This window comes from Chlorocebus sabaeus, chromosome 1, assembly GCF_047675955.1.
Source record: "Chlorocebus sabaeus isolate Y175 chromosome 1, mChlSab1.0.hap1, whole genome shotgun sequence".
NCBI classification, from domain to species: Eukaryota; Metazoa; Chordata; class Mammalia; order Primates; family Cercopithecidae; genus Chlorocebus; species Chlorocebus sabaeus.
The window spans coordinates 14,480,948-14,499,634 of record NC_132904.1 but is presented as its reverse complement, the minus strand read 5'-3'; the positions used below and the strand labels follow the sequence as shown (position 1 = coordinate 14,499,634).

Genomic DNA, 18,687 nt, shown 5'->3' with positions numbered 1-18,687 from the left:
TCCATAATTGTCATAAAGTCTTCACTTTTCCTTACTTTTTTGTGTGTGTTTCTGACTCAGTAATTTCAAATGATGTGCTTTGTGCTCATTGATTCTTTATTCTACTTGATCAAATCTGCTTTCAAAGAACTCTGTGAAATTTTCAGTTCAACCATTGTGTCCTTTATGTCCAGAATTGCTGTCTTTTTAATGATTTCTATCTCTTTGGTGAACTTTATATTTTGTACATGTATTATTTCTCTGATTCTTTTTAGTCATCTATCTGTGTTCTCTTGAAGCTCACTGAGCATTTTAAATTTTAATTTCATTACCAAAAAGTGTATAAATCTTTATTTCTTTAGGGCCAGTTATTGGTTATTCTTTCTTTTCCTTTGATGGTATCATTTTTCTCTGATAGTTCTTGATTTTTAGGCTGTGCATTGGTGTCTGCACATTTGAAGAACAGGAAAGTCATTCTAGTCTTTGCATACTGGCTTTGTCTGGAAAAATTCTTTCCCAGTCATCCAGCAGTTCTTGATAGGGTGTCTTTGTGATCTGCAAGTGAAATTGTTGCTGAAGTCTTCAGGCAGGCAGGCCTGGTGCCTATTCCAGCAGGCCTGATTCCTGGGTCTGTAGAGTTGGGACTGAATCCTGGATCCACTGGGGTGGACATTTTCACTGGGTATGTGGGGATGAACATAAAGCCTATGTCTATAAGGGCAGGCTTAGAGTCTGTACCAGTAGGTGCTGGATGAAAGCCTGGGTCCACAGGGGCTGACATGGCACTGATGTGGGCATTGAGCCTGTGTCTGCAGGGGCTGGCTAGGTTCTGGAATGGGCCTAGTGTCTGGGTCTACTGGGAGGAGCCTAGAATCTGAGGCCATGGGGACTGGCCTGGTGCTGGTGCCAGATTAGAGCCTGAATCTGGAGAAATAAGCCTAGGATCTTGGTAGATGGGGGCTGACCTAGATCCTGAGTCTTCCTTCAGAAATGTTCCTAGAGCCTTGGTCCATGATAACCAGCCTAGTATCAAGGTCTACTGAACTCAGCATGTACCTTGGGTCTGCTAGAGCACAGCTGGGCCCTGAGTTTATTGGATTTTGGGTCACAAAATCAAGCCTGAAGCCAAAAGCTGGTCTAGGGCTTAGATGGGGTGGGGACAGTCTAGAGCCTAAGACCATAGGCACTAGACTGGTGCCTGGAGCCAAAGAGGCTGGACTAGAAGCTGGCGAATGGCCTGGAGGTTGGGTGTGTGAGTTCTAGCCTAGACCCTAGGTCTTCAGGGCTGGCATGAGGACTAGGTCCACAAAGGCTGGCTTGGGTCTTAGGGCTGGAGGAACTGGACTGAAACCTAGGTCCACAGAAGCAGTCCTAGATACTGGGTCTGTGGGCACAGGCCCAATACTGGAGTCAACTGTGATGGGCCTGGACCATGGGTCTGCTAAAGCATGGGACCGTAGGAACTGGCCTCAAGAGTGGGGTGACAGAAACTAACCTAGTCCTAGGCAGGCCTGGAACCTGGGTCTAGAGATGATTAAGGGCTAGGGCTAGGGCTGCCAACCTGGAACTGGGGTGGACCTGAATTCTGGATTAGTGTGAGCCAAGCTAGTTCTGGGCTATTCTGGAACTTAGGGTGGATTTGGAGTCTGTGACCACAGGGGCCAGCCTGGCACTAGGCAGTCCTAGAGCCTATATCCAGAGGGGCCAGCCTGGAACTTGGATCTGTGGACACTGGCCTGGTGACTAGAGTTGCAGGGGCAGCCTGGTTCTGGGGCTGGTCTGAAATCTGGGGTTGTGGAGACCAGCCTGGTCCTAGGAGCAGTCTGGAGCCTGGAGTCACTGGGGCTGACCTGGTCCCAGGGACAATCTGACACCTAGGGCACTGGGATAGATCTGGCATTAAGATATATCCAGAAACCAAGTGCACCAGGCAAGCCTGGAGCCTGAGCTATGGGATCTGGTCTGGCTCAGTCTGCAGCTACCAGCCTGGAGTTTGGTGCCATCAGTGCATACCTGTTACTGTGTTTCACTGAAGTAGGCTCTGTGTTTTGGTCCAAGGCAAAGTTCAGTGCCCACTTCCCTTTTCTTATTCAACAGAAAGGTTGCCTCTCTGTGTGCTCTACTGCCTGGTGTTGTGGGAGGGATGACACAGGTAATGTAAAATTGTTCTTCCTATGTTCTTCGATTCATCCTTTCTTATTTCTATGTTACACGAAGATTCTGTACCCTTTCACCTAGTTTCCTTAGTTCTTGTGAAGGTTTTTTTGTGCACAGATAGTTGTTTAAATTGATGTTTCTATGTGAGGATAAGTGATAGAAAGTCCCATTCTGACATTTTGCCGATGTCCAGTTTTATGGCATCCAATCAAATTTCTAAATAATGATTTTCAAAGTGCCTCACAGCATCAGAGACAGGTCTCCTGCTAATTTGGAGAGAAAGATAGCAGATCTTATGTTAAATGATCTTGTTGAACACATATACACAATAATAATGATGGTAAATAGAGCAGACAAAACTTTTGGAAGTGATGAATATGTTTATGGCATAGGTTGTGATGATGGTTTCATGAGTATGTATTCATCTCCATCAAGGTTTATACATGAAACACATACAGCATTTTGCATGTCAATCATACCTCAATAAATTAGTTCTACCAAAAATAAACTTAAACACAATAGAAAAAAACTACTGTTGACCTCTTCCTCCATGAAGTATGACTTGTATTTCAGATTTCTGATGGTTACTGAATCTTCCAGATTTTCTGAAGATAAGTATAGGAGAAATTAAACGTTGGTCTAGAAAAGACAAAAATACATATTTGAGGATGAATCAATCAAATTTTCCCTTAACATAATAGGACTTGTTGCTCAAGCTATTCAAGCCAGTACCAGGCTAGTACCGTCAGGGTACTTCCCTCTTTTCATCAGTTGGGCGTGTTCAACCTTCAAGTGGAAATTCCTTTAAAAAATTTCCCAAATTGAGAGGAGCAGATCCCTCTGCCTGGGCCCACAAAGGACAGTCACCTACCTGGATGCAGATATCAAATTTCCAAGGTAGTTCTTCCAAGGTAATCAGGAACATGGTTGAAGCAACTGCAGCTGGCCCTAGAGAGAGGAAACTAATCTCCAGCCAAGTTGGGTAAGCAGCTGCTTAGAAGGCTTTGAGACTCCCAGCCCATGGCAGCCAAGCCAAAGTGTTCCTGATCGGGAACCAAAACCTGTTACTGAAACACCAGGAGTATGGTCTAGGTCCTGTTGCTCACCACACAAAAAAACCAATCAATATCACCAATTATTGCCAAGGAAGAAGGCCGAATTGGATGCTGTAACAGAGGAGATGGGAGATCAGTCTCAAATCTATCTTCCTGACCAAGTAAAATTATGAGTTTACATAGCAAGGAAGAAATGCAACAATGTGTAGAAAAATAGGAACTCAGGAGACCTAAGGAAGCAATCATAATTTATGAGGGGCCTGGTGTCCCATTGTCTGGATGGGCTCATCTGGTGAGTTTCAGTTCTTTGATACTTCTTGAGGGATCTAGGGGTCCTTTACTATGGAAGAAATTCATATAAAACAAATGAAGGTTTGAAGCTTTAAGACTGGAAGGGTCAATTTCTATGTTTATACAAAAATCTATCTATAGGACTACAGGGGAGGTTTTAATTCCAGTGTCAGTGCTAGCTGCAATCTGCCTCAAGTCTGCCTACACTTCTGGCAAACTCTGTCTCAGGACCTTGGCCAGGAGAATAGCTTACTCTCCCATCTGGGGTCTCCTCTCCCATCTGTAGGGGATGCTGAACTTGCCAGTTTCTTTCTTTCTTCAGTTCCTAAAGAGACTCCTTTGCATCAGCCTTTCCCCTCAGCTCTGGACTCTCTCTAGAACTTAGCCCATGCTTATGGGATGCAGTGGGTTAAGGCTTGAAACTAGACCACTATGCCTTCCTCTCACAAACACATGCTATCTGACAGAGTGGTTACTCTGCAGGACCCCAGCAGGGGAATCTCCAAGTCCACTTCTCTGATGTAGCTAGTCTGTGGATCAAAATTGAAATGTTTAGTCTTACGTGTCACAGCCTCAGGGCTCTCTGGGCCTAGCTCAGTTCTGATATCAGTCCCATTATACTCAGTATTAGTCAAAAGTGACTTCCTGAAACACTGATAGCAGCTTGGATTCTGGCAGGAACATGGGCTCTCTGAACGGAAGCAATGAATTCTGGTTTCACAGGTGCTGAGTTTATACTAATCAGCTTTAGGCTTTTCAGTTCCTAAAGAGACCCCTTTTCTAAGCAGGGTCAGGCCAGGATAGTATGTGATGTTCTCCTGTAGTGCTGTTTGACAACAGTGTTCTTTGGAGTCTGAGGAGGCTTGACCTTTAAAAATCAAACTGCTGCCGGGCACGGTGGCTCACGCCTGTAATCCCAGCACTTCGGGAGGCCGAGGCAGGCAGAGCACAAGGTCAGGAGATCGAGACCATCCTGGCTAACACGGTGAAACCCCGTCTCTACTAAAAATACAAAAAATTAGCCAGGCGTGGTGGCGGGCACCTGTAGTCCCAGCTACTCTGGAGGCTGAGGCAGGAGAATGGCATGAACCCAGGAGGTGGAGCTCACATTGAGTTGAGATGGCGCCACTGCACTCCAGCCTGGGCAACACAGTGAGGCTCTGTCCCCCAAAAAAAGTCTCAAACTGCCACGGGAGCTGCTTTACCCTAAATTTTTGTTCACAGCCTTCACTGGATTACCTGTCAAGGCTAACAAAGTTCAGCCATGTGAACATATTTGCAGACAGGTGAGAATGAATTGATATCTCTTGTCTAGCGTTCCAAGGAAAAGCTATTGGATCTTTGTATGTACAACTAGATGTTTTTATGTATATGCACATGTATTACATTATATGTTGTGACTACCAAATGGGCTTAAAAATAAAAGAGCACTCAAAAAGTAAATAAGTCCAAAGCATTTTTCACTTTCATATTACTTAAGTAAATCTTTAGGAAGCTAGCATTAAAATTATTGTAAAATAAAAATAGAAATGTCTTCAGAATTGTCAGCATACATTTTTGTCTGTGTTTTGTATTTGTCTCTGTAAGACATTTTGAGGGACCAGAGTTTGACACAGAAGGTTATAAAACTACAAACAAGAGTTTGAGACCAGCCTGAAAAACAAAGATTCCGCCCACCCCCACCCCGCCATCTCTATAAAATAAAAATACAACAATTAGTCTAGCACAGTGATTCATGCCTGTAGTTTCCACCAATCAGGAGACTGAGGTGGGAGAATTGCTTGAGCCTGAAAAGTCAAGGCTGCAGTGAGTCATGAGTCAGCCACTGCATTCCAGTCTGGGTGACATAAGGAGACCCTGTCAAAAAAATATAAAAATAAAATTAAAAGGTGAAGAATGACAATTGGGCACAGGAGCATTGCAGAGAGACTAGGGGAACAGTTGTAATTGTTAATAGTATGGTCAAAGGAGGCCTCATTGAACAGGTGGCTTTTAGATAAAGACTTAAAGAAGGTCATAGAGTTTTCTATAGGTCTAATGAGAAAACAGAATGCAGGCAGAAGAAAAAGAACAGCCAAGTGCCTGAAGCAGAGAGGCCAAAGAGATTGAGGTCACGGATGTGATTGGAGGGATGCCAGGAAGGTGACAGGAGTCTGAGTCGTGGAGAATTTAGAGGGCTATTATAAGGTATTTATATCTCTTTCTCTGAATGAGATTGGGAGTTACTGCAGGAGTTGCACAAAGGAATGACAAAATCTGGCTTTTGTTTTAAGAGGAATATTCCGGTTTTACATTGAGAAAAGACAAAAGACATTCGACTTCATGAAAAGAATGCCGAGATGGGAAGCAGCTAAAAGTTTACCATATTTGGGGCACAGTTTCGTAATGCTGGCAGGTGAAACAAGCCTCCTGGGTAAAGTCAGAATTTTATTACTCATTCAACAGGCAGAATGATTTATGTGTTTATGTTAGTCCTCCTTGCTCCACAAGTCCTACAGAGGAAATACCAGAAGGCAGATTGACATTGCAAATGCAATAGATGTGTGTTTGCAGCAAACCTGCCCTCTGCTTCAGAAGAAAGCAATATCTCTAGCTTCCAAGCTGTCCTCTTTACAAACATCCTTGAAGAGATAGTCAAGAGCAAAGATTGTCAATGTCTCTGCTCATAAGACACGCAGAAATGTGAGAGGCCATGAAGAATTTTCTCCCAACCAGAATGAGTGGAATGTCACAATGGATTGGATGTGAAGTGGGAGGGGAAAAGATACTTAAGAATAACTTCAAGAGTTTTTACTTGAATACGTGAAAAGATGGAGTTGCCATCAACTAAGTTGAGAAAGATTGACTACAGGTGAAGTAGGCTGGGTAGAGAGGGTGGATAAGGAGTTTGATCTGAGACATAATACATTTGAGATATCTATTGGATGGAATCCAAGAGATATCAAACAGTCCATTAGATACATATGTCTGGAGTTTGGAAAAGAGTTTGAGTAATAATATAAATGTGTTAGTCATTGGCAGGTAGATTGATTTTAAAGCCATAGGAACAGATGAGACCACCAGGGGTAACTGTGGATACAAATGAGGGCCAATGATTGAATTCTAAAGTGAGGCAAAATTACAAAATTGGGGATGAAAGAAGGGTCCAAAGAGGAGACTAAGAAAAAGTAACCAGTGACTTTAAAGGAAAATTAAGGGACTGTGCTGTGTTGGAAACCAAGTGAAGAAAGTCCATTGAAGGAAGATATTTTAAGATGAGAAACAATAATTGACTATAGAATTTAATAACATAGAGATCACTGATGGCTTTAAAAAGTGTTTTAGTAGAATTGGTATAGCAAAACCCCAATTAGATAAAATTAGGAGGGGGACTGGAGATAGCATGTATAGACAATTCTTTCAATAAATTTTGTGACAAAGTATTAAAGCAAACTAAATTTGGCCTGAGAAGGACTCTGCATTTCTACATTTGAGTCCTTGTGGGTGAACTGTTACCTACTTTAATAGTCAGACAAAATTGAAAACCGAATTTAGTAGTGTGCACCTGTAACAATACTTGAGTGTTGGCCAATCCCAGCAGCCATACTTCAACCACCCAGACAGTTGAATGTTCAAACTGTGTTCAAATAAAGCAAAGTCCCAGTTGTAATCAATCTCACTGTTTCTGTACCTCACTTCCGGTTCCTGTACGTCACTTTACCTTTTTTCCCTATAAATTTGTTTTGACACAAGGCACCCCTAGAGCCTCTGTGAATCTGCTGTGATTCTGAAGGCTGCCAGATTAATGAATTCTTCATTGCTCAATTAATTGCCTTTACATTTAATTCAGTTGAAGTTTTTATTTTATCAGCTCGTGTCAGAAGCAGGATCTGAAGTGGAGCTTCCAGTATCCCCAGGAGCGCTACGTGAACACAGAAGGTACCTGCAGGATCCACTTGTGTGCGCTGATCTCTCGGAGTGGCTGAGGATCATAATTAAGCTCCCTCTCGCATTTTGGAGCTTCACGTATTTATGTTTTGAGCTCTCTGAGTTTCCTTCAGCAAATTTGTGATCCAAACTAGGTTTGGAGTTGTCACAGAAAATGGACTGGGTCTAGGAATGAATTTGATCTGGGAATTAACTGGCTTGGATCCACTTAGAGGCCTCTAACAGCTGACTAGGTCAGAAAAGAACTGGTAGTAAGCAGTAATGTTGCAGGAGTTATAAAATTTGGCTTTTCAAAATTCACAGGGATTTTTGTGTTCTATTCCTTTGTTTCATTTCTTTTGTGCACCTGGGTAGGAAAAATCATTGGCTAAGTTAATCAAGAGAACCTGAGAGTAAAGCCTGTATTTTATGTAAAAATGGAATCCTTAATTTCTGGAAAACTGAGTTCCTTCTAGCTTATACATTAGGCCTGGGAGGCGGCCAAGTCTTACAGAAATGGCAAAATCTTACTAAAGATGACTTAGAGTGGAACGTTCCAAATGAACAACAATGCATTGAAGTACATTTAAAAATGAGGGCTCTCAGTAAAGTCCCTTTTGGCTAAGAATGGATTTGGCACTATGGGATGTCAACTGTTACTCTCTTTGGAATAATCTGCTTTGCACTCTTTATTGGCGGCTGTGGGTGGCAGGATTAGGCATGCACAGAATCATTGGACATGGGGAGCTTCTTTCTTTCCCCTAACACAGGGGAAACTTGGTAGCTGATGGAACTGCTGGGGGAAAAAAAGCAGAAAGAAGAAAAATAGCATTTATTCTGTTTTCATAATTCTCATCTTTAACTATGGTTCCATATCTTCCTTTTTTTTTCAGTCTTGCATAAAAAAGAAACATGGCAATGGTACAAAAGAAAATTCTGAAATAAGATATAAATCACACATTCTTTCACCACCCCAAAACAATTTTCATGTTTGTTTATTCCCTTCAAATCCTTGTCCACATGCATACATATTTTGGGTAGATAAATCAAGTTATGTATTTTGCATTTTTACCTATTATTCATTATAATTGTTTTTTTATAGTCTTCACACTGACTATTGACTGTGTGCGACTCATATTTACTAACTGTCATTCACAAATTTATTATTTCTCTTCAGTGGACTTTAAACTTATTTTCCATATATAATAGAAAATTTTTCCAGTTAAGGAATGAAATTCTGACACATAATACAACATAGGTGAACCTTGAAAACATTATGCTAAGTGAATAAGCCAGACCCCAAAGAACAAATACACAGGATTCCATTTATATGAAGTACCTAGAACAGGCAAATTCCTAGAGACATAAAGTAAAATAAAAGTTACCAGGGGCTAGTGATGGAGGGAATGAGTAATTGTGTTTTAATGGGTACAGTTTCTTTTTGAGACGACAAAAACGTTCTCGAAATGGATAGTGGTGATGCTCGTAGAGCACTGTAAATGTACATAATGCCGCTGCGTTGTACGCTTAAAAATGGTGAAACGATTAGCTTTGTGTTATGTGTACTTTACAACAATTTTTTAAAAGAGTGTGGGGAGGGATCTACCAGGGTTTTAGCAGCTTTCTGATTTAGAAAAGAAATGTTAATGGTAGGAATACAGGTAGAGAACACTTTTATTTGGGTAGATGTTAGAAACTGAGGCCAGGGTGGGGTCATAAGAGCAATATTAAGTGTGAGGAGGAGGAGGCCCTCAGCTAAGGTCATTGCAAGGGGATGGAGTGGGGAATAGATAGGAGAGGTATTTTGGACAAAGATGTGGCAGCTGACAAATGTGGGGGCTGTTCTCATATGTCAGCCAAGGCTACAATGTTCTCAAGGCGAATGGAATACAAGCTTTTTTGCGGGAAGTGATGTAGCATGGTAGATCTTAAATTAAAACTTCTAACATCTTGACCAGAACTTCAAAGTAGAAAATTTTGAAGTTCATTTTTGAAGTTCCTGTCGAGAACTTCAAAATAGAAAAATTTGAAGTTCATTTTAAGTTAAATGAGGTGAGAAACAGAGCAAAGAAGGCTCTTGGAGATGGGGAAAAAAGACTTTTTTTTTTTTTTTTTTTTTTTTTGACAACTACAAAAACAGCAGAGTCAGACAGGGGATAGGCTCATGACAGAGATCCAGTTCTATTTACTAAAAGTTCCTTGAGTGTTCAAACATTCTGAAATTCTGAGGCCTTGCAAAAGGATGTTTTTGTTTAAATATTGTTTCATCTAGCTACAGAACATAGTTGAATTTTGAGGCCTTTGACCTTAGACAAGACAAAATATGTTTCACCTTGCCTATGACTTAAGACATATTTGTTAACTATTTAACATTCATGGATAAAAAATTTCAAACTTCTGTATTAACTAATTTGCTAACGATTGTTTTAAGTATGTGATCCATGGGTTCCTTCTCTTACATTAATTAAGTTTGTGGTAAGTTTTTCACATTTCTAATTATTTTTACATCATTGGATATAACAGCTAAATCTCTATATGACATATTGATTATTATAAAGTGAATTTAAAAACTAACATATGTTAAATATTGTTCTTACTTTATGCCAGGCATAATGCTATATATTTTATATATATTACATTGTGTAATCTAGTTCCTCTGGAAAACATGCATTCTAATTTCCAGTTCCAAAGTGGTGAGAAAACATATTGAGGTTCTGATTGGTTAAGCAATTTAACAAAGAAGTAGGAGACAGAACTAAAATTTGAAAGCAGCCTAAGCTTTGAACCTATCAGTTGTGATGATAACCTTCTCCAAGTTATTGTTAAATTATTGGAACATTCCTAAGAATGCTGAATGTTATTTCAAAGAAAAATTATAGATATGTGTCAAAAATTTGTACATCTTTTAAAAAAAAATTTTGTAATGTAGCTATGACAACTTCCAAAATGGCCATTGGTCTGCAATATTTGGCTCAAAGAAACTAAAGAAAATCTGTGCCATCTCCTGCTCTAAATTCTCCAGTCACAACTGTTCTCAGAGGGCTGACATTTTCTATTCCAGATGAAAGAAGACTTCTCAGGCATCTGATGACCAAAATACAGAGAAAAAAGTTATGATGTTGGTGGGTGAGTGTTCTGCTACAGGCATTTGAGAACCTCACATAACTCTTAATCTTCGCCTTTAATTCATTCCACCAGGGAGGAAGGGCATGGGTTTTGGAGCCATTCATATGTGGTTTTAAAATTTGACTTTGGCATTTATCTCTGTAAGAACTTGAGAAATTTACTTAGTCTCTCTGAGCTTTGGTATATTCAGAATGAAGATGATACTGACAGTACCTATATCATGAGTGTTACTTAAATGGAGATGTATAAAGTGCATTTTAAATTCATTTGCTCTCTTGCCATTTTCCATTCACTTCTTATCTTTTCAGAGTTTCTTCTTGAAGGACTCAAGGACTGAAGCATCCCACAAAATGATCCTACTGGATAACTCCCAGAAGCTGCTGACCCTATACAAATCCTTGGCCAGTAGCATCCCTGAGTCCCTGAAGGTGAGGGAACAGTGGGAGAGGCACATGGTTTTGTGAATGTTTTTTTACCTTTCTGTGCCTTTACCTTTGGTCTTTTCATCAGTGAAATGGGAATAGTATTAGCACCTACTTCTTAAAGTTGTTGTGGACTCTAAATAAATTCATACAATATTAATGCTAAGAGCATTGCCAAGTGCCCAGCTAGTGCACAGTAGCTTTTTGGTATCACAAGGACACCTACTTGTGAATTCTGCCTGCTTGCTGGTGATTTCACGTCCATCAACATGGTCCTGGAGATGCTGCTCATCTCACTATCACTGACTTGGTCTCAGTACTGTCTCTTGACTTCCATTTTTCTTTCTCTTCACATCCAGATCCTCATCTCTGGGGATCTCAAATTGTCCTAGTTCTTTCCTTCCCTCCTTCAGGTTTACGGCTCTGTGTATCACATCAATCACGGGAACCCCTTCAACATGGAGGTGCTAGTGGACTCCTGGCCTGAGTATCAGATGGTTATTATCCGGCCTCAAAAACAGGTAGGCACACAGACAGGGACTGGTGGAGCCAGGCAGGTCCAGAGGGCCTGAGGAACTGACTAGTTGAGACATCAGGGCTGCTTTTATAGAGTGAAAGGGAATGTGAGTATTTTAAAATACTTCTTCAGTACTTGGCACCTTGCATGAGTGCCACGTGTTCCCTCCCTTCCAGTTAAGCATAAGACACATCTGGGAAAGGGGGTGGAAGGGCAAGGGGAGGGAAAAACAAGGCTGACACTGGCAGATGAAGTACCCTTTGAGGTTGCAGGGGTCACCTGCAGGGCCTGAACGGGGCCAATTTACAGGGTAAGTTGAGTGTCTGAGATATCAGAACAGTGACTTAGAAACAAAAACCAAAGCAGAAGTCAACCGGTAAAAATTACCTCTCAGGGCAAGGCATGGTGTCTTCTACCTGTAATCCCCAGCATTTTGGGAGGCCAAGGAAGGAGGATCCCTTCAGGCCAGGAGTTTGAGGCCAGCCTGTGCAACATAGTAAGACCTCATCACTACAAAAAATAAACAAAATTGGCCGGGTATGTTGGTGCATGCTTATACTCCAATCTCCTCAGGAAGCTGAGGTGGATGACTTGAACCCCAGAACGTTAAGGCTGCAATGAGCCAAGATCACATTACTGTACTCCAGCCTGGGCAACAGAGTGAGACCTTGTCTGAAAAGAACAAAAAGAAAAAAACAAGTTGCCTCTCAGGAATCAGGGAAGGGACTCTGGGACTCATAATTTCTGTGTGTCAACTATGTCAAAGCACTTCTCTTGTTAGTGAGTGTCATCATCAGAACAATTTTACGAAGTTAGCATTAATATCTCCAATGTAGATATAAGGAAATGACAATGAGAAATATTAAGTCATGTAGCTGCTGGATACCAAATTCATATATGCATTGCCCAATCTGAATTCAAGTTCGGTGGACTCTGCCAGTTCTACTGGCTATGTAACCATAGGCCCTTCTCTGAGTTTCATCATCTATTAGAATGGGAAAAATAAGAGGACTTTCTTCAGAGGATTACACAAGGTTTAAATGAGATACTGTACGTCAAAGACTTAGTACATAGCACAAAACTGTAGATAGTATTTACCATAATTAGCCATTATTGGCTGAGGACACACAAGGAATAAACGGTTAAGCTGAAATAGTAATACAAACCTAGGTCTGGTTTTTTTGCCCTAAAGACTTCCTCTTTTTATATCTGTTTTCTGCATGTCTGGTTAGTAACTGAAGTCTCATGGTCAGCCCAGCTTCATGTGAGTATAGATGCTAAGCCTCCAAATAATAGTAAGCCACCCCAGGTCTAGACTAGTTTACAAGCTGGGTCGGGATTGGGGTGCAGAAAGTGACAAAGTAATCCTACATTGAGGAACAAAGGGGTAAAGGGGGTGGGAACGAGGCTGAGCCTAACACCTTCCCTAGGAATGTTGTTTTGATCTCCTGACTTCCTGACAATTTGGAATCAAAGAATAGTGCTTAGTTTATTTAATCCATGGCCCAGTTTCTTCAAAGTGTCATAGGCTAAATAAATGTAGGAGGTCAAATAGTTCTTTTTACTTCAGTAACTTAGTAGTTATTATGTGTATTTTAACAACGTAACTATAGCATCAAACCATAATTTCATATATGAGCTACTTTGAACAGGGCTAGTTTTTATTAAGTGAGTCAATAAACAAAAATATTAAAATATAAATCTTCCACACCACACATATATGACTAAAAAAGTGGAAAGAAGGAAATATGCTGCAATTTACTTGGAAATACATTCACCTGGTCTAATTCCATTACATACGACGTTCCTCTCAGTATTGAAAGTCAATCCAATTTTTAATAAGACCTTTTTAAGGTGATATGCAGGAGAATTTATCTAGAAAAAATAATTTTTTCTTTGCTGGTTTTTAATCACAAAGATAATATATGTTGGTTATACAAGTGTAAAAATACGACATGATCTTAAGAAGTTAATAACCTCTCACCTCTCCTTCCCTCCTCTCCTCTTTTCCTACCCCTTGGGGTAATCAGTGTCCTTGCCCATGTTAATACAAAGGGATATTCACTGATGATCTCTTCTGTCATCACTTTTTAATTTGCCTTTGACATATGGAAATCTCTTTGGGTGAAACAAATAACATATTTGTTTTAATAGCTGTTGCATTCCATAGAGTCAATGCAATTCAATTTAGTCAATCTTTCTCCTGCTGTTGGATTCAAATTGTTCATACTTCTTTGTCACTACAAAAAATGCTTCAGTAAACATCCTCGTATACATGTGTTTACATCCTGGTAACTTTCCTCAGTACAATTGATTTCCAAAAGGGATATCTCCAACTCAGAGTTATTCTGCCAGATTACCTTCCCAAAGGATTGCAGAGTTTTATTTCCGTTAGCAGTGTGTGGAAGAATTGTTTCCCACATTTTTCACCATCACTGAATGTTATTCTTCTTTTAATTTATGCCAAACTAATGGGCGAAAAATGGCATCTTGTTGTAGATTTAATTTACATTTCCCTGATTGGTGATATTGAACATATTATATTTTCCTATGTTTATCAGTCCTTTGGGGTTACTTCTTAAGTGTTTATATTGCTTGACCATTTTTACACTGGGGATTTGGTCATTCTTAAAATTCTGTAAGTGTTTTGGATACTAGTAATACTAACACAAGGTTTATGCTACAAATTTGTTGCCCATGTTATAATTACTTTCTATTTGATTGATGAAGATTTTAACATAAAGAAATTTTTAATTTTCATATAATCAAGCATATTAGTTTTTTCACTATGACTTCTGAGGTTTTGTTGTTTTACTATTAATAATTAGGAAGATTTTTCCTACTCCAAGAGCATACAAGTGTTTTCTTATTTTGTCTTACGTTGAGTTAATTTTTATTTTTGACATTTCAAACTTCATTCTATTTGGAATATATTTTTGAATAGCATAAATTAACATTCTTTTATATTTTTCTTCCTTATGGCCAGCTAATTACATTAGTACTATTTATTAAATGAGTCATTCTACTACTGAAATATAAATGTCTATTTTGTCATATAACATGTTTATATATTTTTGTATCAGATTCTGTATTTGTTTCTAGTCTTTTCTCATGCTATTTCATTGTTTTTGTGGTAAGTTTTAATATCTAATAAAGCAAATAATCCTTCACCAATCTCTTTCTTACTTTCTGATAAACTTAAGAGCTATATGAACTAATTTTTCTAGATCTCCACCAACTACCCCTACTAACTATTGCAGTTGTGATTGGTATTGGAGGAGCTTTCTTAGACGATTTTGGATTAATATTTTTGTGATAGTAAATTTTTTCATCTAGAAATATGATCTTTTTCTCACTTTTTCAGTTTTTGCTCTATGCCATCTTGTAAAATTTTATTGTTTTCCTTATGGTAAACTACGTAATTTTCCATTAAGTTTACCCTTAGGTATTTTATACTATTTGTTAATATTAAGTTATTTTTCCTTTTCTATTTCTGAGCATTCTTATTTTGTTATTGCTTTTTATTTGGATTCTTGATTTCCAAATATGTCACACTATTCTTTAAAATCCTGCTTTTTGTGTGTGGGCTTTTATTTGTTTTTGTTTTTTGCCAAAGTCTCTAGGATTTTCTTTTTTTTTTTTTTTTTTTTTTTTTTTTTTTTGAGACGGAGTCTCGCTCTGTCGCCCAGGCTGGAGTGCAGTGGCCGGATCTCAGCTCACTGCAAGCTCCGCCTCCCGGGTTCACGCCATTCTCCTGCCTCAGCCTCCTAAGTAGCTGGGACTACAGGCGCCCGCCACCTCGCCCGGCTAGTTTTTTGTATTTTTTTAGTAGAGACGGGGTTTCACCGGGTTAGCCAGGATGGTCTCGATCTCCTGACCTCGTGATCCGCCCGTCTCGGCCTCCCAAAGTGCTGGGATTACAGGCTTGAGCCACCGTGCCCGGCCTAGGATTTTCTAAATGTGGAATGCTGTAATCCACAAACAAAGTAATTTGCTGCTTCCTTGCCAAATTACTTTGGCTTTTAGTTCCTTGCCTTATTGCATAATGTACAACTAAGAAAATAATACCAACTAACAATAATAATAGTTCTATCCTTGTCTCATTCCTCATTTTAATGAAATAACTGTAAGAACTTACATTTGGAAATACACTTGATTCTGTCTTTACAGGTTTAGAGCATTTTCCTGTTCTTCCTACTTTCATAGAATTTATATTTAGAATGGAGGGTAAATTTTATGTTATTTCATTTTTGTCTTTTCTTTTTGGCAGTTTATATACTCATGTAATTTTCCCTCCTTTAATTTATTACACTAAAAGATCTTTTGAGCAAAGCCATTCTGGCCTTTCTAAAACTAACTGTTCATGTTCACATTCTTTTGATATACTACTGAATATTTTATAAGAATTTTTATATTTGTATTTATAAGGGAATATGATCAATAACTCTCTTTTTGTTATTTTTTTTACTAGATTTGGCATTAGGATTTTTTCTTCTGTTACCAAAGTCTATTATTAAAATTATGTGTTTGTTTTTGGCTTATGTAGAATTTAAACATAAAATAATCTGATTTTGGCTACTCTTTATTTTTTATTTCAACATTCATTTTAGATACACAGGGTACATATGCAGATTTCTTACACTGGAATATTGCATGATGCTGAGTCTTGAAGTAAGGACAGATCCCATCACCCTGGGAGTGAGCATAATGCCCAATAAGTAGTTCTCTACACTAGCCCCTTTCCCTCCACCCTCTAGTAGTCTACAGTGTCTGTTGTTCTTACATTTACGTCCATGTATGGTCAATGCTTAGCTCCCAGTTGTGAGTAAGAACATGCGATATTGGGTTTTCTGTTCCAGCATTAATTTGCTAAGGATGGTGGCACTGTGGAAAATAGCCTGGAAATCTCTTAGAGAACTTAAAACAGAGTTACCATTCAACCCAGCAATGCTATTACTAAGTAAACAGCCAAAAGAAAATGAATCATTCTACCAAAATGACTCAGGCATCTGTATGCTCATTCCTGTGCTGTTCACAGTAGGAAAGAAATGGAATCAATCCAGGTTCCCATCAATAGTAGATTGGATAGAAAAAACTTGGTACATATATTCCTATGGAATACGATACAGCAGTAGAAAAAAATAAAATCATGTCCTTTGTAGCAACATGGATGGAGCTGGAGGCCATAATCCGTGTCCACTTTTTAAATGGCAGATGTTTAATTTAATTTCTGATATGTTCTATTAGTTTGTTGAGGATTTTTATTTTTTTGAACAATTTTTGATAGTTTATTTTTGACTGATAACATCCATTTCTTTTATCAGTAAATATGTTGCCTTGGAGTTGTATATAATCTTCTGTCACAATTCTTTTTTTTTTTTTTTTTTCACTATTTCCTTTCTCATTTGTCATGCTTCTATTACTTTTTTTTTGTATTTTTCTCTGTTTCCCTTTTCATCTCTCATACTCTATGATTATTTTTTTATTTTTGCTTTTTCCTCTTTCTCTTCTGTTTCCTTATAATGCCTTATCTGAAGTTTATCCCTCACTCTCTCCTCTCTTTCTTTTTGCCATCTGAAAACAAACTTTTGGCTTTATATGTCCTTTGCACTGTCTTGTTCTCCATTTCATTATTTATAGCTTTCATTTTTATAAATAGTTCCATTTGCTTTTTCTAGTTTACTTTGATATTCTTTTTGTAATTCCTTAAATATTTACTTGGATATTTCTGGTCATTCTTTTAAATCAGGTTTTTAAAAATATCTGCTCTTCTAAATTTACTGAGGATTTGGTTTTGGCCCTATTCAGGAACTTGCATTTATAAAAACACCCTCAAATTCTTGAAGTTTTCTTTAAATTAGTTACACTATTTTCTCTTTTACTCTTTAACAATCCAATTTCCAACATAATATTAATACATTCACTGCTAAAACTCTCACACTTATTGTTTATATTTCCCCTGAGAAACAGAAACTCATCTTTCCATGAAGTTTGTGGCTTGCCAGAATGGGATCACGAGTCTCTTTCTTTTAAACCCATGAGTCTAACACCACATAAATTACCCAAAGTCCTACCAAAAATTCAGTTACTTCATTCTGTTTTGTGGGCTTCTGGCTGTAAAGACAGTGTCACTCTTCGAATAGGATGATATCCTGTAGGCTTGGGAAAAGGCAATGTCTTCTTAATGTTTATATTCACTAAAGTATCTTGCCCAAGCCCTGGACACTGTAGATTCTAGGACACTGTAGATTTTAGGTGTCTGGTGAAACAGTAGACACTAAAACTTAGAAAAACCACAGTTAAATTTATTTTGAGCCAAGGCTAAGGACTTACACCTAGCAACACAGACTCAATACAATCCAGAATGTGTCCCATAGGAGGTTATGGGGTGCACAGCATATATAACGGGGATACGTGTGTCACAGGAGGTGAGAGAAGCAGGGAGAGAAGCAACTGTTGCAATCTTTTGATTCTGCTGGGTGATCGGTGATGCTATATATAAAATTAGGTAAGTGTGTGGTTGAGTGGGTAGGGAGAAAGGTGAGGTATCTTAAGCCCTGGTGCAGGGTGACTGATTTCATCCTGTCTTTGTTCTGTATCTGATAAACTGGTTTATAACCAGTACCTGTCAGTGAAATATTTAACAAACTCGTTACACAGGTAAGAGGTCAGCAGTAGCTTATAGGCCTAGCTTTTATTATCCATGCGCCCAACTGAAGCCAGCGTGGGCTACTGTTAAAATTATCTTTTGAATTTTCATTTCTCTGATAATTTCAATGAGTGAGAGGTGAAGAAAAAGTTCAAGGGAATGATCTGACCTTTCACCATCCTATATAGGAGATGACTGACGACATGGATTCATACACAAATGTATATCGTATATTCTCCAAAGACCCTCAAAAATCACAAGAAGTTTTGAAAAATTGTGAGATCATCAACTGGAAACAGAGACTCCGAATCCAAGGTAATGGGTCTGAGGAAATGGGCAAGCAGCAGTGCTTCTCAAATTGTGTCTTCAACTAACAGCATTAACATCACCTGAGAGCTCATTAGAAATGTAAATTCATAGAAACTCTAGGGGCTGGGAGAGGTAGAGCAATCTGTGTTGTGACAAGGACTCCAGCAGGTTGTGGTGTAAACTCAAGTCAGAGAGCTACTAAGCACTGAGGTATTAATCAAGTGGTAGTAGTGTAAGTAGAGAACTCCATGTCTGACAATATTGCTTTTTTGGCTT

The 18,687-nt window shown here is 38.9% G+C and overlaps 1 protein-coding gene and 1 long non-coding RNA gene across 3 annotated transcripts in view; one reads left to right on the top strand and one right to left on the bottom strand.

Moving 5' to 3' along the window:
• LOC103235005 (glycine N-acyltransferase-like protein 1) overlaps positions 1-18,687 on the top strand; it is a 53,765-nt gene that overhangs the window by 33,922 nt on the left and 1,156 nt on the right. Inside the window, exons 2-5 of one of the 2 annotated variants that reach the window (XM_073016076.1) lie at positions 7,333-7,400; positions 10,450-10,942; positions 11,350-11,457; positions 18,291-18,417. In XM_073016076.1, coding sequence (XP_072872177.1) covers positions 10,865-10,942; positions 11,350-11,457; positions 18,291-18,417 — 313 coding nt within the window. In that variant the 5' untranslated portion in view covers positions 7,333-7,400; positions 10,450-10,864. The remainder of the gene's footprint in view (positions 1-7,332; positions 7,401-10,449; positions 10,943-11,349; positions 11,458-18,290; positions 18,418-18,687) is intronic. The other variant, XM_073016075.1, reaches the window with a different exon arrangement.
• The window catches only part of LOC140711819 (uncharacterized), a 130,681-nt gene continuing 114,180 nt past the window's right edge, over positions 2,187-18,687 (bottom strand). The window contains exon 3 of the long non-coding RNA XR_012093106.1: positions 2,187-2,775. This is a non-coding gene — a long non-coding RNA (uncharacterized lncRNA). The remainder of the gene's footprint in view (positions 2,776-18,687) is intronic.